Source organism: Thamnophis sirtalis, unplaced genomic scaffold, assembly GCF_051295495.1.
Source record: "Thamnophis sirtalis isolate CommonGarterSnake01/CBP01778 unplaced genomic scaffold, rThaSir2_p1.2 scaffold_9, whole genome shotgun sequence".
Classification (NCBI taxonomy): domain Eukaryota; kingdom Metazoa; phylum Chordata; class Lepidosauria; order Squamata; family Natricidae; genus Thamnophis; species Thamnophis sirtalis.
The window spans coordinates 56064141-56076331 of NW_028261389.1; the positions used below are offsets into that span (position 1 = coordinate 56064141).

Below are 12191 nucleotides of genomic sequence, written 5' to 3' on the forward strand. Positions count from 1 at the left end.
TGGCAAAAATTCTGAGTTCTTCAATCTCTTTGACCTTGGTTCCTATCTATCCATCTATTCCTTTTTCATACCTAACATTTATATTTCATTTCAAATAATATTCACAATGAATTCCGCAACATGTTTCCTGACTTTAATGGGATATAGTTTCCAGAAGCTATACTCCTGTAGTACAATTTCTCCATTCAAATAAAATGTCTCTTCTTTAGTGACTGGAACAATTAACATTCATAACAGTCTTTTATAATTTTAAGTATTAGACTGCATCAACCTAGGCCTTTCTTTATATGGCCTAGACTTTTTATAACCACTGGGTGATTTTATCTCCAAAATGCACTGGGACAAAATACACCAATTTGTGATCATATAATTCACCTTCAAGTGATACTGCTGGGCACTATAGCCTGTTTATGGGGAATATAGGCTGTCAAATTATGTGAAGATAGTCTTCCCACATGCAATACAGTTTTATATCCCTAGTGCACACTTTCTATGCTGTTAAGTTTACGACCCACTAGGATTCATTCCTGGTTAGTAAATAATTTAAATTGGTAGGAAATATTTTCATGATCAATGTCAAGAATTCCAGGATGTGAAGTACATTCTCTGAACTTGAATCTTTGTAAGCTATTATGGATCCACTATGATACCTAGAATAATTTCTAGAAGTTGCCAGATATCTATTTTAGGTTCCTGTTTCCAATATCTATTTTAGGCTCTTGCTTCTCATGTTCAATAGTTGAAGCATCCTTGAACTATAGTAATATTGAACTACTAGAACACATACCCTCTAGTTTTAGATTGATATGCAATGCGCTACCTTTGACCCCAACATTCTCTAGCATCAACCTGCTTCAACACAATAGTGGAATAAAATTGTAAGGTAATGTATGTACAGCATTCCTGGTAAATAAATAAGAATGATACAAAATGTCTGATGGTTTGAGTCATCACTTCCAAACAAGAGAGTTATGGAAATAAGTAGATTTTACACATGTTTCTACATAAAAAGGTACGGTAGGCCTTCTATATATTAACTTCCATGCACAGAGGCCAAAGAGTTATCTCAAACTTCTTTTCATGATTCAGAGAATTTGTAATGAATAAATTAAGCTGTCATTCAAAATGTTTGCCCTGTGTGTATGAAAAAGTAATGTTCTCCTTGAAAATGTGCCCCACTTGTCTTGCCTAAGAGTAAAATCTTACTACTCTCTATATAGTTGGAACATTTTCTTATTTTTTATTTCATACTCAATCCTTTCTAAAACACATTCTATCAGCAACCAACCTGATTGTGCTGAAATAAGCAGTAACATAAATATAGCACCAGTAAAACAAGGGAGAATTCCTTTTATTCTATCTATGGAATATTCTTCTATGTTATACGTCATCACCTGAACTGCAACTGCTGCTTCGGCTGCTTCCTTTTGATACGGCAGGAGACACAGAAGATAAAAGAGGGTCTATCCCAAGTGGTGATATTGTATCATCTAGTAATATTTCTTCTAGTCTCTGTTCTTTTAAGGCAGCACTAAAAGACAAGTCTGTAAAATGGGAGAGGGGATCAGAAAAGGCTGCAACTGGGTCATGTAGATCAGCATGTTGCTCATGAGCCATGGCTAGATGTTGAATATAGTCTATTGAATTCTCTTCTGGATATGCCTGTTGTCTCATGACCCTGGATGCTAAGTCAACCACGCTGACTGAAGACATGGTGGGTAGTCCATGGGCATGTGCTTGTATTTCTAGCTCCTGCGTGAGAAAACAAAATATTTAGAGAGCAGGATTTACAAAAAATCATTGGGATTCCATTCAACACAGTAGTATCTCTGGTGCAGTTCTGAAATCTAGTCTGACAGTTTTTTATGTTTTCATAAAGCCATATAGAGACTACATAATAGCCATAATGATGAGGGAATAAAAAAAATCTAAGGCATTTTTCTTCTGAAAAATGGAAAACAGATTATGAGATATTTCATAATACTTTATTTTGTAATGATACATAAAATGGTATATAAAATAACCAAATTGCAAAAGACATTAATCTATGATTGAAAATCAAGATACAAAATGATAAAAATGATATTAATGAAAAATCGCTACATTTCCAAAAGTTCATAAAACAATAATATAATTAAATTATTATTTTATAATAGAATGATAAAAATAAAGGCTTAGAAGAAATTAAAGAGAGGGAGATTCAGATTCGGAAAAAAATTCTTTATACATTGCCTTTGAAACAAAATAATCTGAGCCTCTTCACAATTTTTCTGGAAAATCAGTGCTTTCTGCATCCAGAATACACATAAACGCACATATAAAATTGACAATTCTTTACAGGATTATTTTTTCCCTATCAGCTTCTTCAAATAAGCAAAATTGAAGAATGCTTCATTTTAAAGCTAAGCATTTTGCATATGCATTTGCAGTAAAATATTTCTTAAAAATAAATTCAGTTAATGTTAAAATTGTTCTCATCAAAGTATATTTTCACTTTAGTATCCTAGAAATCGAAAGAGAAAGAGAGAAAGAAAGCAAAAGGAAAAAAAGAAAAGAGAGAGGGAGGGAAAGGGAAGGAAGGAACAAGAAAAGAAACAAAAGAAAGAAAAAGAAAGAGAGAAAGAAAGTCATATCTGAATAACTATCATAATGAGTACTGAACTAAATAACTATATAGAGTGCTAAAAATAACTATATAAATAAAAACATTCCATTTTTCTCCAAAATTTTCAAAGCAAAACAAAAACATTTTTCTTTCCTTGCTTCAGAGTTTACAGAAATATTAAATACCCAGGCTTATCCCTTGTTACTTATGACAGCTGAGATTGGAAACCTTTGCAGTGTTGTGTACATAACAAATATTAAAATAGTATAATGTAGTAAACAAAACTAATATTATAAGAAGATTGATAACAAAATTAATAATTTTAAATTATTTTAGAATATTAACATATAAATATTTTAATAATCTAAAATATTATGATATGGTCTTCCTATTTTGCTTGTAGATGCAATTCTGCTGGTAGAATGAATTCTTAATATCCTCCATGATACAGGTGACATCTGAAGAAGACAGAGGTCAGATACGATACTGGGAAAATGAGGGAGATCTAATGTATGAATAAAGAATGGTTGCTTAATGTAACTGTTTAGCAGGGCTTTTTAATTATGGGGAAGCAGTGATACTATGGAGGCAATTGCCTGGGCTTAACTCATATTAAGTTCATCTCCCAAGAAATTAAATTATTTGAAATGATCAAGATCACGTTTTTAATTCATGTCAGAAAAACTAATCAGTTGAAGTATGATCCTAATAGATATTCTATTAGAAATTCTCCACAAATTCCCACTGTCTTGGTTCTTGAGTTCATCGGACCAAAAATAATCAAAGTGGGGGACAGTGCACTCTCAGAATTTTAAAATGCCCACATTTTCACATGTTTCACTTTGATTGTTTTTATAGAAACAATGATTGATTTCAGTAAACATCTATTTACCATGTTATGCATATTCTAGATAACATATTTTCAAACCCTGTAATTTCAGAGTGTTCTTTAGCGCTGTGTTACTTAGACGTGGAAGTCCTATCAATTTTACTAGAGCTTTAATACTCTGTTATCTAACATCACCGTACCTTACAACACAGTCCTATACATGTCTATTTGATTTTAATTTAATTTAAGCTATGGCAAACCACTTCTGAAATCTTTCCAAGAAAATTTCAGGGACTTGTCTGCATTATTGTGGCTGAGATTATTCATTTGATTCTGGTTGCACTATTTACCTCTAAAAATGAAACAGGCCCATAGGTTTTGCCTTGCACTAAATACTTTAAAATGCCTCTGTTCTCCCACTAATCCTCTTACAATATTTAGGAATGCTATCTAGAACCTGTGCGTAATCCTTACCCAATTAAACATTCTGTAGATCAATTACAGTCTATTATAGGAAGTGACCAGAAAATTATATGCTGCTTAATTGCATGTTGGACAATGTACCCCAAAGTAAAACAAGATAAGAAATATTTTTCAAAATGTATCTTAAGTCTCCAAGTAATATAGATTTCCCCCTTATAGTGTAGATCTATGTGTATGTGTTTTATAATCAGTGAATACAGTTTGATCATGTAAAAGCTGTAGCAAAATCAAAAGATGGAGGAAGGAAGAGATTGGCTTTGAATGAGCATTTTTCTCTACAAACCTGAATTCGTAGCAACAGTCTCCTATTAGCCTGCTCTAATTTCTTCTGCCTCTGCTCTAATTCTTGAGCTTTCTGTTGTTCTTTCTGTAACCACTTGATATATTCCACTGATGCCTTTAAAATAGTTCCTTTATTCCAGCGCATATCACTGTAGAAAGTAATGATAACCTTTTCACAATTGTGCATGTCAGCAAAATTCATAAAAATGTACAAAATCTTTTATATTAATATGAAATAATGATTTACATGACCATTATTCACTCTTAGATATTATTGCTTCTGAATGGAAATTTTAATAGAATAGTTAAAAAGCCCTTATATATTAAAATTAATCCCAGAATGAAAATAAGTGTCAAAAGAACGTAATAAAGTGCCTTTTTGTGTAAGTTCTAAATGCAGATTCATGATTCTATTTTTATAGTCTTTATATTTTTAGTAAAAATGCTTTTGTTATTAACTCTGATTAAAATCTATGTGTAGAACTCCATTAATGAACTAGGAACCATATATTACTGACAATTTAAGCATAAATTTCTGAATATAATTTAAAATTTATAAGTCTTTTCACATGATCCTCTAATGAACATGCTTTTATTCTTATTTGAATAAAAGGCTTTATCTAATTTTGATATTCAGTGTTAATAATACACTAAAATCATAGTTTAGTTTTAGCAACAATTCCATATCATATTTTAAAACCTGTATGATTAAAACAAACTAAAACAGACTTTTATATAAAATACTATATGAAAGTGCTTTGTATATCTATGCTAATATGATTTGTCACTGTTAATAAGGAGATACTTAGCCCCAAATGTCATTTATCTTATAAGAATGTTATTTCAAGTATCATGTTAAAAATACCTTACTGTGTGGACCAATATATTATGCGTAGATTATCAGTTAAATTGAAATCTGAAATTATCCATCAACTGACACAAAAATTGACTCTAGCAATCTGCCACTTTGGACAAAATGTCCACACTAAATATCACATCGAAAATTCCTGTTTCATACTCTGCTCCATTTTTTTCTATTTTATTTAAATTTAAATTCTAAATACAATGATAAAAATGACAGGTGAACTCACGGATCATTAGACTTTGGAATAAGGGTGCCAAGCTCTTTGATCCGATAATTAATGTTATACCTCCTTCTTCTTTCAACTATAAAACAAGATATCTTAATAGTAGCAGAATATAACAGAAAAGATATAATTTGTTAACAAACAGCAACGCAGTTATTCTGATACAAAACACCATATTTCAAAATGTCACAGTATTTGTAAATGTTGAAAATGTTTAATCTGTGAAAACCATTAAACAGCTAGTTTAACTATCCTGAAGACAACTTATTTTAAAAGGGGAAAAAGAAGAAAAAAAATATTTATTTTTAATGAAAGAACACCTAACTCTTCATTTAAACTATGCAACTAACAAAGCTTTTATAGGGATTTAACATATAAGATAGATATAACAATGTGTACCTCTAATATTAAGGCTGTATGTTCAAATTGTGATTCTCATTTGGATTGACAATGAACTAAAATTGTGAATTGGTGCTCATGAATCAGTGCTTTTATCATATCAGACAAGTTATTTTGAAAGGCTGCAAAGAGGTGATAATACCATCATGTGTTTGCTTTCATTTGAATGAAAATATTTACTTTACAATTTCATCCATGTTTACTTTAAGGAAGGTCTAGCTTTGATCTTTAAAATGTATGCTTTGTTCTTTCACATATTGTAAATCTTGATTCATGCTTGAAAATTTGGTAAAAAAAACCCTGCTCAATAGTACATAACAAATATACTTTAAGTTTTTTAATTACTTTACAAGTGGTTTTTTTTAAACAAACAGTATGAGTCACTTTTTCATTGTAAAATATTGTGTAGAGGAAGGAGGGCCAGAGGGTAGAGTTAAAACAGGGATCAGCCTGGAATCTCTATGTGGCCACAAGCAGAAGTCCAATCTCCTTTAATTCTGTTAATCCTTATTTAAATGTTAGCAGGTAAGAATATTCCTGTGCATAGGGATGTGTATAATTAAATCAGGTTAATTTGACCTTCGTGTGTGAATCTGATCTTTCACACCCAACATTTTTACATTTAATATCTGCTCGTTGAATGCAGCCATCCATTTGCTTCATATTATTATAGAATGTTACGGCACAGTTAGTGGTCATTGTCACCAAAATGATTATTCAGACGTAAAAATATCAAGTTAACTAGAATATTGTTCAAATTATTTGACACACAGACATAATTTATTTGGAATGTGCATTTTCATGTTACGATGCCCATGAAGCATGAGGCATATAAATTGCACAGAAACAATGGGAATAAAATACACTCCAATTAAGTTAACTTCACCAATTCTTGCATAATTCAATACAAGGGTATTAAGTGAAGTGGGGATGTTGGTTACTTAGTTTAAACTGGGTAAGAAAATACACTATATTGCCAAAAGTATTCGCTCACAACTGATTCTGATTATGCGAATGGGTGAGCGAATACTTATGGCACAAGTTATTACAATTTATAAGATGATATGGGCCCCACAGACAATCTCTGCAAATTGAGCATTCTAGTTCTTTGTCCTAAAAATCAATTTCTGGTCATTTCAGGATTTTCTTCTATGCACACAGCAATAGGCAACATATCTAGATTAACCCCAGGCATTGAGGGCCAAAAATGTGGTATTATTAATATTTAATAATTTGGGGTAAAATCAAAAACAATATATGAAAATTGAAATGCCAAAGGAGCCATGGTAACACAGTGGTTAGAATGCAGTATTGCCGCATTCTGCCCACTGTAAGAAGTTTGATTCAGACTCACATCTTCCCAAGGTCAGTAAAATGAGACTCACATTGTCATCAATATGCTGACTCAGTAAACTGCCTAGAAAGTGCTGTAGAGCACAATGAATACTATTGCTATTGCTAAATGGCCAAACCAGCAGGAGCCATTATAGTTGAATAACATCAGATATGGACAAGTTTAAAATGTGATTATTAAGCAGCACATACAAAAAACAAAAAAAGAGAAAAGAGCTAGGTATAAAAATAGTGATGGAAACACCATAAAATGCACCCATACCTGGGCCATACCTATGATATAATACACTGCTGGAATTATATGATTTGGACACACCCTGAACTGGCCAATTTGGAGTAAGACCAATAAAGTAAATGATGATTCACTATACATTACATTTCCATAGAAATATTAATAGATGGTGTCTTCCCCACAGAAATGGAGGAAAAAGTTTACTTCAATCAAACAAATTGTCAAACAAGAAAATAATTGCATAAGAGACAGGAAGAACAGGCACTGATGCGAGTTTAAAATTGAAACTTATTGAATGTGTAGGAAACAAAATAATATAATAAAAGCAAGAACAGAATACTGGCATGAAATAGCATTACATGGTCAATTTCTATAAAAGATCAAGGGGAAAATAGATCAAGATAAAATCTGGCAATGGCTTACAACTAGGACATTTTAAAAAAGAAATTAAAGACATGATTTATGCTGAAAAATTGAAAGAGTTGGTTTATTGTCCATGTCAATTTTTTCAGATCCCTTCACATACAAAAAAAAGTTTGTTCAGTCTTTCTTCAACAATAACTCTAAAGCAAGGAGTTATTTCCATAGTCTACTAACAATAATAAATATTTGGAAAGTGTTAAATGTACTCACTGAGATTATGGTTGTCCTTTTTTAGTCTCTCTTTTGTGATTCTGTGTGTATCTGTGATAGAAAGTAAAGTCTAACTAAACAGTTTATGGATTATTCTATGTGAACAGTAAACTTCTTACAAACAAGGTTTTAAGAAAAATTTACCATCTCAGACTTCCTAATTCTTCTTGCTATTTGCTACTTCTTTACTTGTTGTTTACAGTATGTGCTGAGATTTTTTTTAAAAAAAAATATCATGCATTTTTAATTTTTAAAATTCTAAGGAAGCAGTATCCAATTTGTTGTACTTTACATTGTGGCGATAGAAAACTTTATAATACTTTAAAGTGAATTTGAGTTCCTATTATCTTGCCAGGCATAATCAGATTTGTATGTTGGAGAAAGAGGAAGAAAATAATCTCTTTGTTCCTTTAAGTTGCACTGATAAACTGTATGGTTGTTAACATTCTTTAGATTAATTGAATGAAAGTCTGAAAGATGTTAATTCATTAATGTGGTGAATGGCTGTATTGTGAACCTTTAAGAGAGTCACTTATGATGACCTGGAACAAATGTAATGAATGATAATTTATTTATATCATGGGCCAGAAGTCAAAATGTGTGCAGATCAATTATGTATCCTACAGTAATTACAGCCATTAGCTGTATGTGTCTAGTTATAAGGATCAGCAAGGACTACCATGACTTTTATTGTTAGGGATATTCACTTCAGAACAAAGAGAGAAAAATGTTTTGAACCAGAAGATTCTGATTCAGGAAGGCTACTGGTCATCTAGAAATAGAATGCTAAATGGCTAACCATGTTCCTTACCTGTTCTCCACATTTCATAATTCATTACCAAGAGTAAACACAATCACATGGATGGTCTAAAACCAGCTAATAAGGAATTAGAGAATAGAAACAATACACTGTGAAGGTGTCCAATGTGTATTTAAATCACTTCTACTATATTTTATATCTGTGTGGTTACATTTGTTCTACAAACAGATAGATGCTTCAGCCTTTGTTTAAACAAGCTTTTTAGTCTGCCAAAAATCTCAAAGCTGCATTACCTGTGATTTCAATTTTAACTGGCAAATTAGAAGGACAGGAAGTATTGGTAAGACCCATATTGGCAGCCGTCATTCCTTGGTCACTGTTGTACATATCCAGAATGCTACTTGAAAGCTTTGAAGAACACAGGGAGAGTAAAAGAAAAAGACATAAAATTAGATATGGGAGAATAAAAATAAATTCATGATTTTGTCATAGGAGAAGCATATATAGGTACTTAAGAACAAAATTCCATTTCAGATGTGTATTCATGTCTTAATCTCAATGGGAACTGCAAATGCTCATCTAAAAACACATTTTGCTCTTATCATCTATAAAATAAAATAAAATGTTAAGGGTCAAAATTGTCATTGTTCCATATGCAGAAACTAGAAGGAGATTGATTTGAGTTTTATATGCAGAATGATGCCTGGTTATGGCCCCTAATGTCTAATTTTGAATTAATGCCATAGCATATTTTCCAATAACAGGATTACTGTTACTACACTTCAAATATGAGTTAAGTTGAAAGGAAAATAACCTTGCTGATCTTACCTGAGACCCAAGTGAATTTTTAACTATCTCCCTGAACTCAATTCCTAAATTGTTTGTGCTTTGTACAGCATACAAAAAAGATGCAGCTATGCAAAGCATCTTAAAATAGACCTGGATAGAGCATATGAGATCATGTTATGGGCAATTGTCTTGCAAGGGCATTAGGAGACATTAGGTAATTAATTCTCTATCTGCTATGCAGACATAATTTTTATAAACTGCTATTTGATTCATTTCTGATCTTTAATATAAAATTCTTCCAAACATAAAATTAAGCTTGCGTTTTGTTGGAATTTTTAAAATAACTTTCAAATTTGTAATGCCCTTGATTGATAGAACCTCATGCAATATGAACAGTTGATTCATACAGATTACTTTTTCTGTGCTTGCAATTTCCCCCCCATAGATAGATACTACATGATTTGGAAAGGGGACTGTTACCAGGATTTTAACTTGCTAGATATTGGCTGGCTACCCAGTGGGCATACAATCGACCTTCATATGCTCTTACCTAGTGCCCTAGATAAAGTTTAAGTTTCATTAAGATTCTATAGCCCCCAAAACCCGCCATCCTGGGCCCAATGTTTGGGAAGTCAGGCTCTGCCTGTCAGAAGCCTGGACAAAGGGTGAGTGATGGAGGAGTAACACCTCCTTAAAAAAAAACTTGGTCCAACTGGCCCGGCTGGTAGCACCTTGTAAGGGCTCCTGTCCAGGGTTACAGGAGAAGACGGTCAATGGTTTTGAAGGTGGAAGAGGGCTCTATGCCCCAATGGCAGATAAAATGAAGGATGCCAATGTATAGACCCAAGAGTGTTTTTTATTCTTTTCAAGATCAGTGCACAACAACTGATTGTTTTGTCCTATTTCTTCTATAGCTACATGGAAATCTTACAGAAAGCAAGTAAGGAGTAATGAGAGAAAGATTCTAGCACCAGGCTAGAAACCAGGAGACTGAATTTTAGCCCTGTCTTAGGCACAAGGCCAGTTGTGTGATCTTGAGCCACCCTTTAAGAAGTAAGCAATGGTGAACTGTTTGCCAAGGGACTTGTCCAGTCCGTTACCAGGAGTCAAGACTAATTCAAAGGGATCAAAAAACACCAAACCAACCCAAAACAGTACAATAAGATATCAGAAAACAGATGAAACGAATCAAAATAATCAAATGTCTAACTGCATCATAATCCATAATATCAGTAAACTGGAGTATTTAACACTACATCCACAGTAAATGTAAACTTAAAAACCAATTAACATTACAATTTTATCAGATGTATTTGCAAGAACTGATGTTTTTATTAAAATAATAAAAACACTGTTGCACTGTGATACTTTCATGGATGCCTATTTTTAGCAGCAGACTTCACATATGTATGGAAGGTCCTTTCTTTGTCCCAACCTTTGCTCCAATCAGTTTTATTGAATAACTACCAGGTTCTTCCTCTATGCATGTATGCATTTTCTATCCTGAATTTGAAACATGCAGTTTTGTATACAATTTATTCAACAAATCTTGTCCATTATATGTCTTGATTCATCTGTTTTCAGTTTTCACAGCAGTTTGTTTAGCAGATTTTTTTTGAATAATAAAAATCATCTGTTTTCATTCAAAACTTTCACATATGATCTGTGTTAGTTTCTGTTAAAGTAGCTTTACAATAAAGCAGAATTAGGTCATCTAGTCTCAGTGGTGGGATTCAGCCAGGTGGCACCTATTCGGGAGAACCAGTTATTAACTTCCTAAGAAGTTCAGAGAACCGATTGTTGGAAGAAATCTCCTTTTGTTTTTTTCCATTTTACAGGGCTAATCCTGTAAGGAAGGCAGGAAGGAAACATTCTGGTGTTGTTTCTAGCCTAATCTTTATTGACCTGCTTACAGAAACTGCCTCTCCGGTTACCTCTTATTACATTGTAACAGCTAAGGCGAAGCGTCCATCGACCTGAGTGACCACACCCACCCAGTCACAGGACCACTGAACCCCACCTACCCAGATGGTCATTAGGGCAGAGAACCGGTTGTTAAATTATTTGAATCCCACCACTGTCTAGTCTTGTTTCATGCCTGGTTTTCCTGAGATGGCTGAAAATACCCTAGTCTAGGTAAACACTTGCTCAGTTCCAATGTACTGTATTTTTGAACTTCAGTGGAAATATAAAAAATGTGGAGAATCTTGGAAATTTTGATGGAATTAGTTGTAATGGACTAGCATATATTCCATCAGCTACAGTATTGCCCTAAATTATCAATAATATGTATAATGTTGTGATGCTGAAGGAATCAGGATAATTATAAAAGAATAGAAAGCAAATATGAAGTTATATGAAAGGAGAAAAGGATACAGTAACCATTAAGAAGGCAGTGCTGATTATAAAGTTAACATTATCACTGGAAGGTTAATTTGTTAATAACTACCATACATATTAGAGTTTCACTAAATGTTTACCATACATTTGTGAGTCTGAGTGAGCTTGTCATTTAATTGGATGAAAATTAGTCTTTGCAATTTTTTTCAGTGAAGGGTTCTAAAAATATGTGTTTTTACAGCAATAATTCAAATCTGTTGTTATTTTTGCAATTGCCCATTTAGCTTGGTATTGTAAATCCACATCTGATCATATACCTCTCAAAAGTCTCTTGTTATCCACCTTGTTCTACAAAAAAATAAAGTTTTTTTCTGCCTGAATCTTATCTAGCTAAGCAA

The 12191-nt window shown here is 32.7% G+C and overlaps 1 protein-coding gene across 1 annotated transcript in view; it reads right to left on the bottom strand.

The window, feature by feature from the left end:
* Window positions 1–249: 249 nt before the first annotated feature.
* Window positions 250–12191, bottom strand: part of TFEC (transcription factor EC) — a 118101-nt gene continuing 106159 nt past the window's right edge. Inside the window, exons 4-10 of the mRNA XM_087723046.1 lie at window positions 8958–9072; window positions 7905–7955; window positions 5291–5366; window positions 4201–4348; window positions 1395–1752; window positions 850–903; window positions 250–404 (exon numbers count right to left, since the gene is read on the bottom strand). Coding sequence (XP_087579172.1) covers window positions 250–404; window positions 850–903; window positions 1395–1752; window positions 4201–4348; window positions 5291–5366; window positions 7905–7955; window positions 8958–9072 — 957 coding nt within the window. The remainder of the gene's footprint in view (window positions 405–849; window positions 904–1394; window positions 1753–4200; window positions 4349–5290; window positions 5367–7904; window positions 7956–8957; window positions 9073–12191) is intronic.